Below are 22,844 nucleotides of genomic sequence, written 5' to 3'. Positions count from 1 at the left end.
GAGAGGAGAAACATGTTTACAGGATTCTTGTTGGGAAACCTGATGGTAAGAGACCTGTAGGAAGGCCAAGACAAAGATGGAGGGATAAAGTTAAGATGGACCTAAAGGAAATCGGCAAAGATGAAATAGATTGGATTGATATTGCCGAGGATAGGGACAGATGGAAGGCTTGTGTTGCTGCAACCATAAACCTTTGGGTTTAAGAAGGCTAGAGAGTTAGTTATGTTGATGTGTAAGTTTTTGGATACCAGCACATGTGTGTTATGCATGATCTTCGTAGATCATTTTATTGACAAAATATTGACTAGGTTTATGTTTGAGTATTCATCATTTATGGAACAGAATATATGAGTATTCATCACTTCTTGAACAAATTGTACAATAATATTTCCAAAATGATGACATTGAGACTTGTGATAATTCAAATTCTTTACACTTCCTATTACTGTGCATTTGTATGTTTTACTTGTAATTCAAGGCACAACTTTTGTGTTGCAGTTATTTTGAAATGTATGTGGTAATACTTTTTGGGTTGCAGTTATTTTGAGATGTATGTGTTAATACTTTACTATTCTGTCTTTTAGGAATAGTCGTGTCACTGAGAATGCTACATGGGGAGCTGCCTCAAGTACGGGAAGAAAACCCACTGCTTTTTAAAAATATTTCTCTTACCAAGAAGCTTGGATTTTCTGATGTGATCATGCCAGGAGATGTACGGTATGCCATCAGTTTATACTTCCTCCAAGTTGTTGAGAAGTGCATTTTCATTTGAAAATTAGTTTTTATTTTTATTCAAAGATATGCAGGTGGCATTAATATTAAATGAACTTTTTTCTACAAATATTGCCATTTATACAATGATAGCATAGTATTAATACTTTTGATTAGCTTCACTCTCTCAATTAATTAATCTTTCTGCATTTTTGTTCCTTTATTTTATTCTCATGGTGTGCCTTATACCTGAAGTAGAAAACGTAACAACACATTCTATGTTCAAGTGTAGAACTAATTAAATTTATTGCGATATGCATTTTCTTGCAATTTTTCATTGAATCAATGTAATTATATGAATGAACTGAAGCATATACGCAATGATTTCTTCTCTCTTGAGGTTCTGAACATCAAATTCAACATTTAAATGACATAATACTCTGCATATGGTGCTTATATTATCTTAATATATTTGTAGTATTGCAAGTTGTTTGTGTTTTCAGGAATGACTTGTACCTGACTTTAGAGAGAGGGGAATTTGAAAGAGGAGGGAAATCCACTGGGAAAAACATTGAAGTCACTATTCTTGCCTTGGATGCCGACGGAAAAGTTTTAGAGGTAAGCTTTTAAAATATTGGTAATGTTGAACATGGAACATGCTGGGGAAATATTTTTTTTGTTTTGACAATCTACGTTAATATTCCTAATCCTGAAAATGAAACTGCATATGTTTATTCTTGATGTTTCTAATTATAGTTTAATCTAATATAATGTATTTAATATGAATAATTGCACCTCTCTTCTTTATATTAGTTAAAGTTCAAAGTGGACTTGCTCTGGTCACCGAGGCAATGGTGGCTGAATGATTGATGGATTGAGTTGGTGTTTTAAGTCCACTTTATGCTCAGTAAGGCTAATGGTGACTGGACCTACAGTTTAAAGTGGGATCCGAACCACAATGTGCCTCCACCGCATATCAAACCTGGGACCCCTTGATTACAAGGCAACGACGCTACCACTGCACCATCGAGGAGGCTCGCAATGGTGGTACTGAATGAGCACAAGGAAACAAGGTGGAAAAGAGTATACATTGCAGCACCCTGTGAATGTATTAGTGCTCTATCAAATAAACATTATTAAGAGTTTTCACAGAAACAGTTCTCAACATTTTCTTGCTCACTTCACTCACAATAAAACCTTTTAACTGATAGTCATATCAAGTTTATACTTATTGCTTAAAAAACAGTTATTGTATGTGATTTGTTTATGAAATATTATGTGCAGAAGTTTTTGGAAACTCTCAAAATAGGAAAATTAGTGTTTGAAATTTTGGTGAAGGAATATGCTAACATTACATTTCAAGATATGAAAGTATGCTTAATATTGATTAATAATGTCAATTATAAATTTATATCTTGGTGTTTTTTTGTATTTAAAGCACATCCATCATTTTTACAATGTTGATATATTATAAATATATATTATAATAATCAAGACATAGTGGTAACACTGGCACCTTGTAATCAAGGGATACCAAGTGGAGGTACATAAGAGGACCGGACCCCACTGTAGTTCCAGTACCAATTAGGCTCTCTGTGGACATAAAGTGGACATATATATTTCAAACTCTTTCACACAGAACAATTTTCTCTTAATAAGTGAGCTTTGCTACAGTTAAGGGCTGAAAGAGCTTTGTTGTTGGCCACTTCACAAGAATGATCATTTTGGCTATGGATTCCTTACATAGATTTGTGATTTGTGATATGTGATTTGGTGTTTTAAGTCCACTTTATGCACAGTAAGGCTAATTGGGACTGGACCTACAGTTTAAAGTGGGATCCGAACCACTTGTGCCTCCACCGGGTATCGAACCCGGGACCCCTCGATTACAAGGCAATGACGCTACCACTGCACCATCCTTACATAGAGCTTGCCTATTTGTGCATGAGTGTAAAGTAGTGGAAGCAAGTATGTAAAATTACCTAGTTGACAATCTTAATTCCATATAAAGGAAAATTGTAGAATTGTGTTAACTAAATTGAACACTGGGAAAACTGTGAAATTTTCTGTGATTTCAGACTTGCCTGTGGGGAGCTTCAGGAATGGATGGATGCTCAGAATATCAGTCCATGATCGTTTACCATCACAATTCACCATGGTGGTCGGAAACTATCAGACTTGCAGTTCCTATTGAGAAGTTCTATGGGTCACATATCAGACTGGAATATAGGCATTGCTCAAGTGAGTTGGCTTAATTTTTGTACATGCTATAAGTGGTGTAAAGAATATATTTGTGTAAAATAATTGTATTTATTGTACTGGAAAGGAAACTTTCTTCAGCAGTTCATATAGTTATTTTTGTTTTGTATTCACATATTGTATTGAAGAGAACATAAGCATTAGAAACTTAACTTTTCAGCAAATATGTTTTTCTTCATGTCTCAAATTTTTACCACATTTGCCTGTACAAGAAAGGAATTAAGATTACAAATAGCTTATATATAAAATCATGGTCTGAAAAGCTAGAAGAAATTGTCTGCCATCATCTCGCCATAAAAAAGCAACTTCTCTTTTTTTCCACCTTTAACCTTTTATAATTTTTAAATTAATTCTTCTTGTCCTACTTTCTGCAGAGAACTCTCAAACTCATAAAAACGTCATTTGCCACTTATTGAAGTGTTGCCCACTATTTTGTACATAACTGTAACACTTTTCTTTACAAGTAATTTAATTTATTAGCACAATTTGTACTTATTTTAAGCACTTCGCTAGTTTGCTTTTAAAATAGAATTAATGCTTTTTTTAGGCAAATATGATGCAACATAAACATGTGACATGGACTCATATTGTACTTTGTGATTTGGTTCTTTCAATTTTCGTGGATTTCATTAATATCAAAGTGACATTTTGTAAATAATAGAACCTGTTTCTGCATTTAGATAAATGTGAAATAGTTGCAACTACATTGCAGTTAAGTATTGTAATTTTCTGCCATTAGGAAGTATTTTCAAGTTTATGGTTCTTACAAGCACATAAATACTGTACTTATTGTATTATACATGATTTAGTAGATGGATAAAATAATTTGATTCAGCAGTACGTGAGGGAACTACTACTTTCTTAATTATTATTGATATTTCCCACCATGTATTGCCATGAGCTTTCCCACTGTTGATGCAAAATTTTCACAATGCCTGTTGCAGACATACAGTTTTGTTAATGGTATTCTTTCTTCATTTTTTCAGCGAAAGATAAAAACGAGAAGAAGTTATTTGGGTTTTCATTCACACGCCTGATGGAGGAAGGAGGAGCCACCTTGCACGATAGCCAACATGAACTCTATATCTACAAGTGCGAGGACAGGTTGAAGCTGGATCCCTCATTGTACCTGCTTTTGCCTTCGGGCAACAGAGACAGCACGGATTCAGGATCTGGGGGTTCTGCGGTCGGCCAGCACTTCCAACGAAGCTCCAAGGAGGTTGTGTTCGTCCACACGCTGCTCTGCTCCACAAAACTAACCCAAAATGGTTTGTAGCCGTTGTAGCAATGTCATTCTTAGATAGTTGAAAATAGTCTTCATACATAGTCATAAGCTTACAATTTACGTTGCAAATCATAGCACATTTAAGGGAGTAAAACTTGATAACCCACACTTTGTTCACAATTGATTTCTTCACTATAGTGAAGTAAATTCATTCAGTAGCTGGTAATTGGTAGAAACATATGGGTAACCCTTAAGCATGGTGAAGAAAGTTTTACTTGAGTTTTTCCCAGTTCCATACTTTTGTGGGATGTCAGCTTTTACTCAGCAGAGCTGCTTGTTTACTGCACTGAGCAGGCTTGTTCCATTGATTGTCTTTTTTATAGTGTAAATTGTCTGAAGCATTTTTCGGTATGTTTGTTATTGTTTGAGTCGTTAGTTTCTCTACTAACCAATAACACAAGTCTTCTTTCTCCTTTTAACCATTTTTTACAAGGTTAAGATGATATCCACAAGAAGCGAATAAATAATTTACCATATTGTCTGTTCTAATATTTATGGAATATTTAAATTGTATGTATGTTTATGATAACATCAGACAGAGTGATAATTCATTAATTAATTGATGCTCTCATTAAGAAAATCAGTGTTTTTTGGTTAGTTATCTAAAATATATAATTATATCATTACATGAGTTGTAGTCTACAAAACCCTATGTCAAGTGGATTTATGATACATATAACAGGTATTATGGATATTATTAAGGTGAGAATGATATGAGAAAAGGTTTGAGCAAACTCTGTGGCCAAGCATTTTAAGTGGTCAACTTTCAATTTTGCCACCGAAGTTCTTGGTCAATTTTGCCACCGGAAGTTCTTGGGTTCAAATCCCAGCCTGGTCGTGGGTGGTCTTTGTTAGTGCCCCTTCATCAGTTGTATCTAATCATCATCATTTTCACAAAGAAAAAAAAATGGCACAATTGAGACTTGAACCTGGTTGCTTTCACATCCTGGAATATGTGATGACCTCTGTGCTTAAGAGTTCCACTGTTTTGCAGATGATTTATAATTTTACAAACGATTGCAGTTATACTTCCAGCTTGAAGCTTGGTTAAACATTAATCCTCAATTGTACAATATATTTCCTAAAAATACTATTCTGTTTCTGTAACATATCAGAAATAGATATTGTTTCTCTCTTTTTTTTTCATCTTCTTCACTCACTTCCTTAACCTTGTATTATTTGTTCTATGTATTAACTGAGTAATACATGCAGAACATGTATTACTGGATATGGTAGTAGAGCTTGAAGTTAATGAGCAATTTCCTGCATTGCAGTGGACTTGTTGTCGTTGCTTCAGTGGAAAGTTCATCCGGAGAAGATCCAGGAGGCTCTTGGCCATGTTGTAAGGATTGGAGGAGAGGAGGTGGTAAAGTTCCTGCAGGATGTCCTGGATGCCCTGTTCTCCATGTTCTCCACAGAAGATGGCAACTCTACCACTCACTCAGGATTGGTCTTCCATGTACTGGTAAGTGTGGCCATCTGAAAAGTCTGTCAACATACTGTTATTCACAGACTATATGTAATGCAGCCTAATCTAGAAACCCTTGTACTTTAATACAGTACTGTTAAGAATGTTATTTTTTATCTGTTTAATATTCAGCTTAACCTATGAATCACTGATCCTCGAATTGTTTATTTTCAGGTCAGTATTTTTAGTTTGCTCGATGATAGTAAGTTTGAACACTTTAAGCCTGTGATGGATGCATATATCAAAGGTCATTTTGCAGCAGCTCTTGTTTACAAGTAAGTCATTCAGAAGTTTCTCCATTAAATAAGATATATATTGTACTATTTATAATTAGTTTTGTTACTAACAGTTTTAAATTTTGGTATTTTTTATATTTCTGGAGATGAGTTTCAGTTAAAATCATGATTAAATGTTGCTAGTTGACAGTACAGACACCACTTAACATATCTAAACATAATATTTGTAAACTCATATTTATATAATATATCAGGGTTCATTAAAGGTTCAGGAACCCATAAATTCTAATGGGTTCTATTGGGTTCTGCAACAAGACCAGAGCCTTTTTTCTAGCACAAGTTTAAGTTCAGTCCAAGTTGTGTATTGTTTCAATTCAATACGAAACTTGGACCAGATTTCAGTTGATCCAAAGAAAAAGGTTCCTGGGTTGTATTTAAATTGATCCGGAAAAGAGGTTCCTGGACCGAATTGAAATACTTTACAGATAAAATGGTCCTCTATGGTCCAGAACCCATTTACGCTTGGCAATTTTCTCTCCTAGGCAGGAATTGAATTTCTTTTAAAGTCCTGCACCTTGAACAACCCTGTAATGTATATTCATCATTTATTAGGAGGAGCATACAGTAATTTCCTTGTACACTCTAAGGAGAATAATTTACGAGGTGTGATATAAAGATATTTCGATAAAGGTATTTCGATGATCTATATGTGTTTATGGCATTAGCTATCTTGATGATGATGTAGGAGTGAGGTTCAAAATACATAAACTTTACATGAGAACTTTCAGAACTTTGTAGTTTATCAATGGCAAGGTCTCCTTGCATGTTATGAGAGTAGGTAAAAATGAGACATAAGACATTTTACAGCTATGCTTTGATGAATTTGTAAGTAGTTGCATCAGTCTAGGGCAGAGTTTCTGCATTGTTTCCCCATCTCTTTAGGGGTTTGTTAAGCAGCGTTCAGCACTGCGCAGATTGGGTGACAACGACCGACAATCAACAGCCTATCCAGAAGTGTTTCCGTTCGCTGGAGTACATCTTCAAGTTTATTATCCAATCTAGGTTGCTGTTCTCCAGAGCCACTGGAGGCCAGTACGAGGATAGCTTTCGGCGGGATCTCTACAGTGTGTTCACTTCATTGAACAAGATGTTGACCATTTCATACGATGTCATTCTTCCAACCCAGGTATATTATTTTCATATTGTGATGTCCTTTGTAACCATTGAATGCAGTAAATTTTCTAGTAGATCTGTTCAGGATGGCCATAAAGTGTGGTGGTATTATTTCCTGGACCCTAGATTTGGAGAAAAGGGCCTGTTGAATGGGCGTAACTTGGGACCTAATTTTGAGGGGGCAGAATTAAACTGGGCCTAATTTTGAGGGGTCAGAATCAAACGGCCTAATTTTGAGGGGCAGAATCAAACTGGGCCTAATTTTAAGGGGGCAGAATCAAACTGGACCTAATTTTGAGGGGTCAGAATCAAACTGGGTCTAATTTTGAGGGGCAGAATCAAACTGGGCCTAATTTTGAGGGCAGATTCAAACTCGGCTTAATTTTAAGAGGGCAGAATGAAACTGGACCTAATTTTGAGGGGCAGAATCAAACCTGGGCCTTAACTTCGGGGGGAAGAGACTCGAAAAGTGTTCCATCCCATAAAAACAGCATCCAGGATTATTTGCTAAATAACTATTACATTTTCAAAATCACAAATATTAGTCTTTATTATTTTAATAAACCTGAAAATTTTGGGGGGCAAGTGCCCCTGCCAAGTTACGCCTATGGGCATCATGGTCACCTCACCTCAACCCCACAGGCTTTGCCACATGGGGAATTTTGAAATCTAAGGTGTATGTTGTGGAAATTGCATATGGATCATCTCTGTGGAAGGTCAACCACTGAAACAGTCTCATGTTTCCAAGATTATTCAAGTAAACATGTTGAAACATTTATGAAGTGTTTTGATTATTGATGTGATTTATTTTACTTCACTTTTCTGACACTTTTGGCTAATTGCAAAGATGATGATGATGAAATTGATGAAAGGACACTCACAAAGAACACCTATGTCAGAGCAAGGCGGGGAAGTGTTTTGAGGACATATTGGTTCCAGACTTTATGGACACCCTGTATATTGAAATTAACCTTACCTTACAGTTTTAATTATCTTCATTAAATATTAATCTTGAAAGTTATCATTTTGTTCTTGAGAGATTCATTGAATTGTAATGTAATTTCATTGTTATGACAATTGTGTTACAAAGAGAAAAGAAGGCTGCTAGCTGTCAAAATATGAAGGAAAAAAAAACAGGGAGGGGCTTACAATCATAAATAAAATACAGTTATCTGTGAATAATTTTCTTAGGGATTGTCATATTTTAGAAATATTACTTGGTGTTCTTATAAATCATAACAGCTAATATTTCTTATTCTGGAAAAACTAGTCTGTACTCTGTCCCAGAAGTCTGTAAAGCAAGTGAACAAAAACAAGTTCTGTGTACAAATAGTAAGAATGCTTGACCATTGAATGCATGAGAGAGGAAGGGATTACTTGGAGGGGGCAACATATGTTTCTAAGGTCATTAGGTGGTATATATTTTTTTATAAGTTTAGCCTGTCCTTGGGGTCATGTTGTAAAATAAGGATTCAAACTTACGTATAGCCAATTTTTCATTATTTTTGTACAACAATGTTAATACCAGTCCTCAAATACTTAGATTGGTGGAATGAATGTACATACGAACCGATTATTAGAAAATTTATCTTCAATGTTGCACATGTTTCAGGTTGCATTGTTGCATAGCATCAGTGCAGTGTACGAGCAACTCATTCTGGTTTTGCCTATGCTGGACATAGCAAAGCTTGCAGCTTCTATGTTGGAGAGCCTGCCCAAGGATCTTCCTCCTCAACTCACTCAGGCCAAACTCACTGCCATTAGGAATATAGTTACCAGCAAGCTGTTTGAAGATGATGGTATGTAGATCATTGTTTTTACAACACATTGTTTTCAACTAAGAAAATACATAATTATGTAATTGTGCAGAAGAAAATAAATGACGATGTTAAGCAACAGCACTTTTTTATGAATTGTTAAGAAATGCAATGTTAATTAATATACAGTGTGTCTGGAATGGGGATGACAGTTTTTATGGTTTTAATATGGTTAGAAGTAGATAAAAAGAAAAGAAAGCATTTTGAAAATAAACTCGCCAAGTTTTATTGGTAGCAGTTACAACTCAGCACAACTCAGTATAGCTCTACATGAGCTCCTTTTGTGATACGGAGGATGTCCAACCTGAATTCAATTTCTCTCCATGTATTCTGTACCATCAGAGGTGTAACATAAGCAATCACATTCCTAATTCGGTCCTGCAGTTTTTGTAGGTTCCATACCTTTGGGCCAGAATACACAAGACAACAACATTTACACAACCTTTCACATAACCCCAGAGAAAAAAATCCAAGGGGTAACATCAGGCGAGCATGGTGGCCAGGAAATTGTCCCATCACGGCATGGCCTATGCAACGATCAGGAAATTCCCTATCAAGATACTCCCTCACTTGTCTTTGTGGCTTGTCATTTGGCTTAAGTTCTTGCAACAACTGCAACTTATACGCACAGCAACGTAATCGTTTTATGTACCACATCGTGCACATTTGACCTGGGAATTCCCAGCTGCCTGCTCGCTGTCTGTATCGACTCCACATGTTCGTCTGACACTTGTGTGTGAGGTTTCATCACGCTCACTGTAGATAAAAATTTTCCTTCCACGCCTTGATGGTGTTACGTGATGGAGGATCCTTCTGATAAACACGGCGAAAGTTTTGTTGCACTTGTACAGTGGGATCCATGAGTATTACCTTGCAAATTGTCCATCACCATGTTCGTGCATCTTATTTGATCCAATAAGAGCTTCAATAATTAAAAGAAAACTCAAAACAAGCTGATGGCAACTTCTGAACCAGCATACATAAAAATCCATCGCTTAAAAACACATAGGATGGAAGAGAAAAATTAATGAAAATAGTCATGGACAATTTGCAGGGTAATACTCATGGATCCCACTGTACAACACTGTTTGTCTCTGCATACCACCACATCCATTGCGCTCTTTTGCGTACCGACGCCATTTTGGTCTCAGTGATACCAGAGCAGACACCACTAGTCATACAAGTATGAACAATTGTGAAACGAAACTCGCAAATGTATACTTCCTTTGTAGTCTATTGTTAAAAACAAGCTTTGTTTGCAAAAGAAGTTATAACTGTTTAAAAACAGACAGTCCCATTCCGGACACCCTGTATTTTTCAGATATATAAATATTGAGTTTTTATGAGTATTATTCAGAAACAGCAGAGAAAACACTGAAAGTGTGTTCATATTTTACAAACATGTTATTTGTTGCAGGTCTTAGGATACAAACCAAGATGTTTGCTGAATATGAACATATACTTTTAGTGTGTTTTCTGCATAATTTATTACATGGTAATTATAGGTTTGTTTTTGTTTTTGTACTCTTCTTCAGTCCCAGAAATAAATTTGTCATTCTCCATTGAGTGTTTTGTCTTAAGTCCATTGTATGCGCAGATCGGCTAATCAGGACTTGACCTACAGCTTACAGTGGGATCTGAACCACTAGGGACTCCTTGAGTACAATGAACTACAGTTCGATCCATTATACATTGTTTTGTTAATTTACAGTTAACTCTAAGCTCAAAACTTCCATTTTTTTTGTTTTATTAATTGCAGAGTCAAGAAACTTACTTCTGTCTACCAGCTGCGTACACTTAAGACTGCATCTAGCTCACCGCCATGAACTCCGCCTGTGTACAGAGATCCTGGGAGAAATTCTAAGCTTCCTCTATAAACAGAAGCAGAGCCAAGATCAAGGAAAGGTATTGGAATTTGATATGGATGAAAGTTAAATCACATTTGGTTTAACATGTCCTTCCCATACTTGCTGAACATTAACTTCTCGAGCAGAAACCATGCTGCATAGCTGCTATAGACAGAGTCAACTCCAGAACCCCAGTTAAATTCCATATGTGACTAGATGTTTTTGGAAAATATTAATATTTTCTCTTGAAGTGGGGGTGCAGCGGAGCACCAAGCCCTCTGATCCCTCCGCAACAACCCGGACATCAAAATCCTCCCTGCCGACAAGGGGTCCACCACAGTAGTCATGAACTCCTCTGACTATGTGGCAGAAGCCTCTCGCCAACTCTCTGACCAACCCCCGCACCCCCACTTTCTACTTCCCGAAAATTCACAAACCAAACAATCCCGGGAGACCCATAGTGTCCAGCTACAATTCACCCACTGAACACATATCAGCCTTTCTAGACTCTCACCTCCAACCCCTCCCCTCGTCCAAGCCTTGCCCTCCTACCTCCGTGACACCAACCACTTCCTTGACATCATCCACAACTTACCACCTCTACCACCAAACACCATCCTCACTACACTTGATGTCACCTCCCTCTACACCAATATTCCCCATGCCCATGGCCTCCGTGCCACAGAATCCTTCCTTAACAGCCGACCCAAACCCCACAATCCCAGCACCCACTTCCTGATACAACTAGCCAACCTTGTACTTACCTGCAACAACTTCTGCTTCAGTGACCAACATTACCTGCAGATACGTGGCACAGCTATGGGTACCCGCATGGCCCCCTCTTATGCCAACCTGTTCATGAGCAGGTTGGAACAGGAATTCCTTGACTCCCAACAACTGAAACCACTCCTCTGGCTAAGATTCATGGATGATATTTTCCTCCTCTGGACACATGGCGAAACCTCCCTCAATACATTCCTAAACCAACTGAACAACTTCACTACCCTCAAATTCACCTGGTTCCACTCCAAAGACCAAGTGACCTTCCTAGATGTAGATATCCACATTGAGGGAGACCACTTGGAAACTTCCATACACATCAAATCAACCAACCACCTCCAGTATCTCCACTACTCCAGCTCACACCCCTACCACACCAAAAAAGCCATCCCATTCTCCCTTGCCCTCAGAGGCCAGCACCTCAACTCATCCCCGTCATCCTGCCAAAAATACAACCTACTCCTGCATCAAGCCCTAACCAACCGTGGCTATGCATCCACCTTCATCAACAAACAAATCACAAGAGCACCTCCCACAACTGCACCAAACAACCCAAAACCAATCCTCCAACTCTGATCACCCAATACCACCCTGAAAATCAGACATACCCTCCACTCCCTCCTCACCATCCTGCACAGTGATCCTGACACCAGGGATATCTTTCTTGATAAACCTAGGGTCGTCTTCCATCCCCCCACCTTGTTACCCTGCCCCCGTGTCAGGGCAACAGTGTTTTTTTTTTCCTTATTGAAATATTTATTAATATGTTAATTAATTGGGTAATCAAGTGTATAATCATATATATGTGTGATTAGTGTAAATCAATTTATTATGCATTTTTAGGTTCGTATTATTCCATGTATAAATACCATGTAGCTATCTGTTCTTTCTTCGTGTTTCGAACATTCAAAAGAAAGGCGGGCAGTTTAGGTGTTAAAGATTAAAAATTTTGAAAGAATGGCGGTTGGCAACAGACGCCAACCAAACGTATATAAACTCCCAGATGAGAGTAGGGGAGGTCGGCTGTTGGAACTGAGACTTGGAAGGGAGAGGCTGTTTTTGCTTCGGTTAGCTAGGACCGGAGGACAGGTCTCCCGAAACGGATGCTGTAAGAGATTGGATTGCCGGGCAAGCTAGTGCCTTGGTATCCAGTTTACAGGTAATAAGGTAGTTTGTACTGGATGTTATTTTGAAGTAATTACGGTACGCCGGGCAGCCTAGTGCCTTGTCACCGTAGAGGTTGAGAAATGTACACGTCGGGCGGCCTAGCGCCTGTTAAGACGTTTCTTGGAGTAACGCGAGTCTACCTTGTGACAAGCATACTTCAGATGTAATTCATGAAATGTAAAGCATCCAGGTACAAACAATAGAGATTCCAACATCAAAATTAGAGTTTTGGCCCGATAATTAATTAGAGAAATGAACGTTCGGAAACGACTTGTATATACTTCAAATTTTACGTTAATTAAACTTATAGAAAATACCAAAAATTTCCGTTTTTAATTTCACACAAGCTGGACAAGGTAATTTATCCCCCTGATCATAAAGGTTTCGCAAAAGGTTTTCCGTTGTCTCTTGTAGTTAATTATATAATTATGTTGACTTGTAGCAACCCACGTGCATTGTCGTACAAAGAAAGATACCCCTTGACAAATCTGAGCCGAGTACGAAGTGCACCGAACCTCGAGTGCGGAGGTAAAGTGTGGGGGGCAGGGTAACAACCTCAAGAACATCTTGGTCCAAAACACTCCACCCCTTCCACACCACTCCCCCCAGCTCACAGGTGCAACAAACCCAGGTGCAAGACCTGCCCCATACTCATTACTTCCCCCACCCTCCTGATCCCCACAGGGGCAGGTGAGTTCACCCTTCACCCCAAGGGCACCTGCCACTCATCCAACCTGATGTACACCCTCATCTGCGGCAACTTCTACCTGGGCTACTGGTTGCTTGTATGGGAAGGACAACGTGTTAGACCAAACATGGTTTACAAAGTCACTTGTGAGTTTCTGCAAATTGAGCTTTGGAAATAAAGAAGTACCCAGAGATCCAAGTTATGGAAATTTTGGGGAGGCTTGGTAACTCAGTGATACAACATGGAATGCCAAAAGGCCCAGGTTTAGCCCCAAGCAGAGCCATCATTTTCAAGTAAATTTTTCATTAAGTACTAATTGTATATCTGCGCAGATTTATTTAAGCTATATGATAGACTTGTTAAGAAATTATTACATCAGTTCTGATATATTTCAGTCTTATTTTCAGTCAAATGTATTATCTCCCTTTTATTTTCCAGGTGAACAACTGCCTGCACCATGACGTTGAAATTCTGTGTCTGACAACTTTAGATATGCTCATTCAGACTGTGCTCATTATTATTGACCGATCAACTGCTGTGGTGGTAAGTAAAGCCTTTATGAGGAGGGCAGATTAATCATTACTCTTCATCAGAATTGGCTAATATAGTATATTGGAAAATTATCAATAATTTTACCCATCACATAAATAGCCTGTAATTTAGTGTAAAATTATGCAATTTTGTTGTTATCTGTATGAATGCCAACATAAACCATGGTTTTGACCAGTTGTACTCTTGTACAAAATATATGCACTGAGAGTGGCTAGGTCCAAAATGTTGTAGAATACATGAACTGGCCATCTTCGCGATGCTGCTTTTACAGAAAAGTTACTAGCCATCTGATCGACTACATCTACACCAAACGTTGTGCTGTTGTAAAAGCTGACAGTTTCAGGGAGTTTCTTTACACCACCGCCAATACACATGTTTGAATACATAGAACTGAGAATTAGAATGTTTTTGTTTCTTTTTCCTTGGTACACAGTGAGTGTACTGTCAGCACTAGTCAGAAGAACTGTAGAATACTGTTTTAGATGAGAAGATTTTACCTGCTGAGGCACTTCTTCTCTTGAACGTCTTATTGTTCCTACCAAGGTAGTGTTCTTAGCTTTCAGGGTTTCAGCAAGTTTCCTTAACGTAAAGAAATTATCTATTGTGACATTTCTTCCTTTTCCAACAAAGGGTTCCATCAAGCAAAGTACAACATATTTTGCAACATGCAACAGGCTGATCTGCTGGGTAATCTTCATATTTACCCAAATAAGGGAAACCATTTATCAGGTACTTACTGTCGACATCAACTGCAAGCCAGAATTTAATGCCAAACTTGTCTGGTTTATTTGCCATGTATTGCACAAATCTACAACTAACTTTTGTAGGAAATAGCTGTTCATCTACAGCGATGTATGCTCCTGGTATGTAATTTCTCCCACAATTTTCAATGAAACAATTCCATATTTTGGACACATGCACAAACTTGTCACTTTTTATGTGTTCGGACCTTGTTGTTTTATGATCAAAGTGCAGATATCGCATAATTTCATGAAATCTGTCCCTAGCCATGGTTTCACGAAAAGATGGTGGTGCCCAGGTACTGTCCCACAAACTGTCTAATTCAAGACTTTTCGCACAATGTGTTCCATGAGCATACAAAATTGCGATAAATGAATCAAGTTCCTGTAATGTAACAGACCAGTCATTTCCTCCAGTTTGGCGATGAGCTTCTTCTTCAATGCAGGATTTTATGTGACGAAGCATCCTCTCATTCACAAAAATATGACATGCACTTGAAACCTTTCCTTCAAGGATATTTTGTTTAGCAAATCCTGACGGGCCAGGCTTTTCTTGTAAAACATTATGTGCTGGATGCCTACCAGGAACATTTACATCGGCATCAATTGCAGTCCATTCGCTTCCATCTTTAGCACTGTATTTCATTCCAGATAGAAAAGGAGACTCACCTGGAGACACTGGTTTTTCTTTTTGCACCCCCTTGAACTGTAGAAACAGGTGCTGCTTCGTTTTCTTCATCTTCTGATGAATGGTTCGATTCAATGTCTTGTTCTAGTGGAACAAAATCGGGATCCTCTTCACTTTCACCTCCATCAGAATTGTCAGCATCTATGTCCTGAATTGAGTCTAAATACTTTGATATATCTTCAGCTGATAGTCCACGTTCAGCCATTTTTAGAGCACAATAATCACTAACGTGTGTGAGGAACAAATATCAAGAACAGACGATAAACAAAGACAGTGCTTGCAAAGTTTCACAACTCCCTATTCGGCTCAAACAAAGAGATTGAACATTCACCTGTAAGCTGCTGCCACCTAGTGATAAATCTAATAAATTGCACACTAGGTGGCAGTAGCTTGAAGGCGAATTTTGTAATACATCTCCCAAAAGGAGGTTTGCATTTTTCTGTTTACCTTTGCATAAAAAATGGAGAGTAATGCACAGCGGTCATTTTGACCACTCCCGCGGTTGGAGGTACTACATAATAAATTTATTTTTTAAATTTTTAAATCAAAAATATATTCTCAATGTGAAAAGAAGAAAAGTCAAGGAATTTTAGATGATTCGAAGAGATAGTAATGTCTTAACAGCAATTTGAAATTCAACAGCGGTCAAAATGACTGCTTCCGCGGTTCTAGTGTTAAGAAAGCGAGCGAACAATTCATGTTCTTCAAGAAACATTCGGAATTTCCTTGTTAAAAGCCACGCAAAACAAATTAAGAACATGATAAAAGACACTTTGGAAGTCTGTCCAAGCTTTTGACTTCCTCTCTGAGTCATCATCAGGGGTGGTTGAGAGACGGAGAGGAAGAAGCAGTCAAAGTTCCGATGTTATTACTTGCTGTGTCTTCCACTCTTCTCTTGGACTCCAAGATGGAGTCGAAAGCTTAGACAGACTTCTAAAGTGTCTTTTATTGTGTTGTTTATATGTTTGCATGGTTTTTAACAAGAATGTTGCCAGCACGTGACGTATGAAGTTTTAAAATGTCATATTTGCAGTATAATTGGATCTGTAGAATACTGATTATTGGTATTAGTAAATTTTATTTATTTATTGATTGACTTGACTTATTTTACTTAGCTTTTTGTGCCACTTTTGGCTAATTTGTGAAGATGGGAATGAGTGATGATATGATGAAATTGATGAATAGACACTCACCCAGGCTGGGATTCGAACCTGGGACTCCTGGCATCATAGCACGGTGTGCTAACCACTCTGCCACGGGATCAACTAGTAAATTTTTAAATTTTATATTGATTTTTTTTTCTGCAATATATCATATTAGTCCATCCTAATTTTTATAAGTATAACCATGTATACTATCTCAGAAATTTACGAATTGCATTGGAAAGGAGGCATACAAAAAATTATTTTCTTCTTCTTCTTCTTCCAGGGTAATCTTGTTGGCTGCTTGGTAGGGTTGTTGCAGTTGATGGATGAATTCCATTACAAGCGTCTGTGGGAAGAGTTGGGCGAACGAAAGCCACTGAAGGATTTTCTGCTCAGAGTGTTCCTGGTGTTCCGTGATTTGGTGAAGCAAGAGGTTTTCCCTCCTGATTGGTTGATCATGAAGATGGTGGCCAATAACATAATGCTCATGGCCCTACAAGAATTTGCTCAGCCTCTCATATTCCGATTACTGGATAGAAGCCACTTCGATAACCAAGTGAGAGGCCACTCTTTATTTTTCATCATGTAGATTAACTCAGAATAGAAGTGCAGAATAAAGTGCAGTCTTTTACATAGAAAGCTATGAATATGTTGTGTGTGTGTGTGTGTGTATATATATATATATATATATATATAGGTAAAGGTTATGGTGCACATAACTGATTGTAAGAAATAATATTTAGTATTCAACAGCTCTCTCAAAGTGTGTTTTGAGAAAATAAGAAACTCTTGTGTAGCCAAATTTAGAATTCAAGTAAAGTAATTTGAAGGCTTGATATGACAATACCTTACTTTAACACATTGGGGTCTCATGATGGGCATAGCCCGCAGTGAACTTAAAGTCAATGTGGACGAACGACGGGCTGCGGTATGCAATCGCTTGCCGATTGAACGACGGGCTATGCTCGTACTTCGTCTCATGTGCGTGTTCATTCAAGCTCCTCTGTTGAAATTCCGACCGCTAGGTGACTCATGTGCTATTTTTATCTCGCACCTGTGACTGTTTGTTGTCGGGTTGATGTACTGTGCACTGTTTAGAATGGCGTCGTTAGATCCAGACTGAATAGAGGATTCCGCCTCAGAGTTTGAAGTTAGCGAAGATTTTGATGTTGCAGATGAATTTGAAGATTTGGAAGGTAGGTTATATTCATAATAATTATTGTCGACAATATAAACAGTGTTGCAAATTCTAGTAATTTATGAATGAAGTGAGAAGAGGTAATTTTTTTGGGTCTATTCATCTTGCCTCTTGCTTGATTCTCCTACATGCACTGATGTATTTTTAGTTTTTCCATTTATTATTTTGTATAGTGTATGTCAAATGAAAATTTATTTTATTTATTTAGTTTATTTATTTATTTGTTTAATTTTTACAGATGACGCAGAACCAACTGATACATCGTCTGGTCCTGTCCTGCAGCCACTTTTTCATACAAAAGATAATTACTTGTAATTTGTAATTATTTTTTGTTATGTGCACATAAGAAGTATTCTTATGCAAGATTCAAAAGATGTATTGATAGTTTATGTAGTTAATTATTGAAATTTCCAGATTACGAACATAAAATATCTCTATATTAACATTTGTTACAATGTTGTACTTTTTTCTTCTTCACAAAACATTGCTGAAAAAAATATTAAAAAACGTCTGAAAATGAAAATAAAATTTAAGAAATTTTTGTTCATTGAAAAGAGGAAGTTTTGTAGATTTAAGAAAAATGTTATAAATAAAAACAAATTAAAAATATGGTTTCTATGATTTTTTTAAAAACAACGAAAAACCGCAGACCAGAGGTAACAATGCTGTATTATGAGGCCAGACCCGAATGTGTTAAAAAACCTGCTGAAATTATTAGAAAAATATTGATGTGCAATGTTTGTTGGTCATAACTTGAACTTAATCAGTTAAAGGGAAATTGAATGGAAAGAGTCTTTAATGATGAGGGAGCACCAGATTGTACCATTCTACTTTCCTCCATACATGGTCTGTCTAAAAGGTATCCGACTTTATGCCAGGAAAAGAAAGTCACTTGCCTGGTATGGTTCACGTCCTAATCCCCTTCAAAGTAGCCCCCTTGGGATTGATTTCCCATGCTTAGCTGAATGAGCCTGCCATTGTTGGAAGCACTCCTGGAATGCCTCTTTTGGAATGTGTCTCTACTCTGCCGTCATGTTACGCATATTGTCCTCTCGACTTTCAAAACGGGAGCCTTTCAGTGGAAATTTAAGCTTCAGAAACCACCGAGGTCTCATGGAGCCAGCCATGTCCATCATCATCATCATCTCCAGTTATCACATTGTTCAGTAACTCTGCATCCCTTTTTACCTTCTCCAGCATGTCTTGTGCAACATCATGATGAAAGTTCTCGCTATTCCTGCAGAAGCAGTTTGGGCACAAGTTGCTACCTTGTATATGCCTAAATCCTCCCGTAAAATTGAAAGCACAGAATCTTTGCTAATACCAATGTCATCAGCAATTAACCTGACTGTCAAACGACGATCTTCCATTACCAAGGACCTCACTTTCTCAACGTTTTCTGCATTCTGGCTTGTTGATGGCCTCCCAGAATGCCGATCACTATCCGCCGATGTGCAGCCATTTTTGAAGTGGTTGTACCAGTCCCTTATTTGGTTAACTCCCATGACATCATCACAAAATGCTTGTTGAATCTTGCGAATTGTTTCCGTCTTCATCTTCTGAAGCTTCTCGCAAAACTTGATGCAGTATCTCTGCTTCACGTATTCCGTCATCCTAGCGAACAAGGAAATGCGACAACACACAGAAACACTACCTCACTCGCCAGCTACCTCTCATCAACTGATGGGTCCGACATGCCCAGCAACATGCGTGCACGTGCATGAAGGTTCCCTTCACCTCTGTATAGAGTGTAGCCAACCTACCATAGATATTTTCCGCAGGAAAAGAAAAGGTCAGATACTTTTTAGACAGGCCACGTATTTCTTTTGTACTGTTGAAATGAAGAATGTAAATTAACTTTGCATGAATATATGCAATATTTAGATATGCTATATTCATTTCACACTGAGAGTAATGCATGTTTAGTAATTGGTTATAAAATTATTTGTCAATAGCTCAGTGACTAATATTAACTAATTTAAAACAAAAACTAAATTCCATGGTGCAACAGCTCGCTAAGGGTTAAGACCTACCAGAGTGTTTTTTTCATTGGGTGATGCATGGTCAGCATCCCATCGTTGCTGTTTTCTGGTTTTTGAGACTGGAGCCTGCTACTTCTTCTTGTGAAGTAGCTCCCCAATTGTTGTCATGATGCTGGGTGAGTGTCGAAATATTAGGGACTCCCACTGGTAATTTAACCTGGGACCACTCGTGCTAAAGGCAAGAGTGCTAACCATTTGGCTACACAGCAGCCTTAACTACGAGGGTTGCTCCGAAAGTTATGCCTCCAATTTTTTTCTCATTGCAAGTGACAGTGTAGGTGATACATTAGTGGAGGCTGAATCATCCTGAAAATATACCTGGTACTTCATTGCTGTGCGACAGATAGTGGCAGACAGGCAGCCTGCAGATATGAGGTCTGACTTGGATTCTGTCTGAAGTAACAATGTGTGATTGAATACCTTCACGTGGAAAAATATGTACCAAATCAAATGAAACCCATCGACACTTGATGCAGTTTTATGGAGACCAAACAGTGGATGTTAGCACAGTGAGGCAGTGGGTGGCATGTTTCAGCAGTGGCGAAAGTGTAGTGAAAGACAGACCATGTTCTGGACAACCATTCACAGCTGTCACGCCAGAAAATGAGATGCGTCTAGATGAGCATATCTGTTGGAATCATTGAATAATGACCAGGGAACTGTGCATGGAGCTGAATATTGGCTTCAGTGCATTGGAAATCATGTTAAGGAAATATCGCAAAGTTTGTGCATGGTAGGTGCCGTGAATGCTGACAAAGGATCAGAAAGAGACGAGTTTGAGGATCAAGGATTTGCCTCCATCAGATTTCCACCTTTTTGGCCCAATGAAAGATGCATTGCATGGCAACATTTCCCAACAGATGATGCCATCATCACAGCTGTGAAACAGTGGACTAAATCGGTTGGTGGTGATTTTTACGAGCGTGGCATACAGGCTCTTGTTCATCACTGGCAAAAATGTATAGATAAAGATGGTGATTACATAGAAAAATAGTGTCTTGCAGCTGAAACTCTTTTTTATTCAATGGTGTATTGTGATCTTTTGTATCTGCTGTGGTTTGTCAAAAAAAAAATTAAAAAATAGAGGCATTATTTTTGGAGCAACCCTCGTAATTTAAGTGTGATTGAAAATTTGAGGCTCTACTGCTGAATGTTGGGTTCATTGCAGTTATTCTGTAACCATCATGTTACCTTTATATATGGGGCAACTAGAGCCATCTCCCTGCAATTCAGAGAACTGTTTGATAGTTTACAAAGCACACACAAAGCCCTAAATGGTAAACTTTCAGATGAAACCAAAGGTAGGTTTGTAGCTCAATGGTAGAGTATTATCGCAGAATGCCAAAGACTCAGTTTCAATCTTCGGTTGAACTTTAAATTTCACTTACTTCTTGGTAAGTTAATATTAATCTTCGTGCCAGTAAGCTATTCTAATAGTTAATTTAGTTTCAAATTACTAACATTATCTTCTGTGTATTTGCAGCTGTGGAGCAACTACTTCAATTTGGCTGTAGCTTTTCTAACCCAACCTTCACTACAGCTAGAGAAGTTTAGTGAAGTGAAACGGGAGAAAATAATTGAGAAATATGGCGATATGAGGGTTCTCATGGGCTTCCAGATCTTATCCATGTGGTCAAACTTAGGTAAGTATGTAGAAGAAACTTAGTAGCATCAAAATACAAAAATACTCTTCAGTTCCAGTGCTTTTGTGTTCTTGAACCAGTGTACAGGAAGCAACACTATGGAAGAAATAGCATTTGCAAGGAAAATGGTGAAGATTTCCTTTCTGTGAAATTAAACTGTTAACAGAAATTAGGGACGGACTGACATGGAATGTTTGCTTATCCTGATAAAGTACCAATATAAAATTTAATGGGTACCAGATGGAGGCACATAGTGGTTCAGATCCCACTTTAAACTGTAGGTCGAGTCCTAATTAGCCTTACTCAACTCAACCAAATAAAATTTAATGATACAGATAACCAATCTTCTTCCAATCCAGTATAAAATTACAAATGTGTATTCACCTCCTTAATTAATTCATGTAACCAGGTGATAGCAAATTATTCTGGCTTAGGAAAAAGAAACTGTATTTTGACAATTACTTCACAAAGCCAGGGTGTGAGGGATATTCTGAAAATAGTTTTCTTGGGTATTTTATTCAAAGGACTTTTTATTATCATTAGAAAGAGACATACGTCTTCCATTTTCCACATTACTTTCCATGTACACTGAGATACTTATCATATGGCTTCACTAGGTTGAAAAAAAAACACTTGCTTAAAACTCCATGCTTGCTGAATGGTGCATTCCACGTAATGCTGATGTTTGCTGGTGCAACAGTGTCCAGATCAGTGCTTGAAGGGGGGTTGATGAAGGGGAATGCTATCCCCTAGTTAAGAAAATTTACATAGGCTTCCATGTTGATCCATAGAAGCATCTCCAAACTCGACCAGGCATCCCCACAGCTAGGAATTTCCAATTTGAGCACTGGTCCAGAGAGTGACTACTTAAATGCTGGGATGAAGAGGAAATCCTTTTCTCTGTGGGGGTGTAATGGTCTACCCATCACTTGGAGGAGCCTCGAGGTTGTGATGTATACCTGGACAATGTAAATTTGAATCAGGTTTCTAAAATAGGACAAAAAAAAAAAGGATGTGGCTTTATAAAAAAAAAAGGCGGCTTCCAAAAAATGTTAAGTGCAGAGTTTTCAAGACAAATGAAAGTTTCCTAAATTTTCACTTTTGAAAATATAAGTGCTTCGCATTTCCTAATGACAGCCTTGATCTATTCCATCTTTAATATAAATGTAAGCTTAATTGTGATTACCGATGCTGTTGACAGAGGGTTCAACTAACATTGTTTCTTTATAGGAGAGCACAAAATTAATTTCATTCCTTCAATGGTGGGACCATTCCTGGAGGTGACACTCGTTCCTGAATCTGAGCTTCGAAAAGCCACCCTCCACATATTCTTTGATATGATGGAGTGCGAGCAGAAGGCCAGAGGGAACTTCAAGCAGGTAATTGTTGCTTGTCGAGCACTTGG

The 22,844-nt window shown here is 37.9% G+C and overlaps 1 protein-coding gene across 3 annotated transcripts in view; it reads left to right on the top strand.

Annotated features, from left to right (window-relative positions):
- The window catches only part of spg (dedicator of cytokinesis spg), a 372,699-nt gene that overhangs the window by 310,805 nt on the left and 39,050 nt on the right, over nt 1–22,844 (top strand). For all 3 annotated transcript variants that reach the window (XM_083133592.1, XM_083133583.1, XM_083133601.1), the window contains exons 12-24: nt 585–717; nt 1,215–1,329; nt 2,790–2,952; nt 3,957–4,238; nt 5,530–5,720; nt 5,898–5,998; nt 6,902–7,145; nt 8,745–8,931; nt 10,709–10,854; nt 13,870–13,974; nt 16,840–17,112; nt 21,280–21,439; nt 22,670–22,818. In XM_083133592.1, the coding sequence (XP_082989718.1) occupies nt 585–717; nt 1,215–1,329; nt 2,790–2,952; nt 3,957–4,238; nt 5,530–5,720; nt 5,898–5,998; nt 6,902–7,145; nt 8,745–8,931; nt 10,709–10,854; nt 13,870–13,974; nt 16,840–17,112; nt 21,280–21,439; nt 22,670–22,818 (2,249 nt within the window). The remainder of the gene's footprint in view (nt 1–584; nt 718–1,214; nt 1,330–2,789; nt 2,953–3,956; nt 4,239–5,529; nt 5,721–5,897; nt 5,999–6,901; nt 7,146–8,744; nt 8,932–10,708; nt 10,855–13,869; nt 13,975–16,839; nt 17,113–21,279; nt 21,440–22,669; nt 22,819–22,844) is intronic.

Source organism: Lepisma saccharinum, chromosome 1 (assembly GCF_977018435.1).
Source record: "Lepisma saccharinum chromosome 1, izLepSacc3.1, whole genome shotgun sequence".
In the NCBI taxonomy this organism is placed as follows: domain Eukaryota; kingdom Metazoa; phylum Arthropoda; class Insecta; order Zygentoma; family Lepismatidae; genus Lepisma; species Lepisma saccharinum.
Note: the sequence above shows the minus strand (reverse complement) of the source record. Positions and strands in the feature narration are given on the sequence as shown.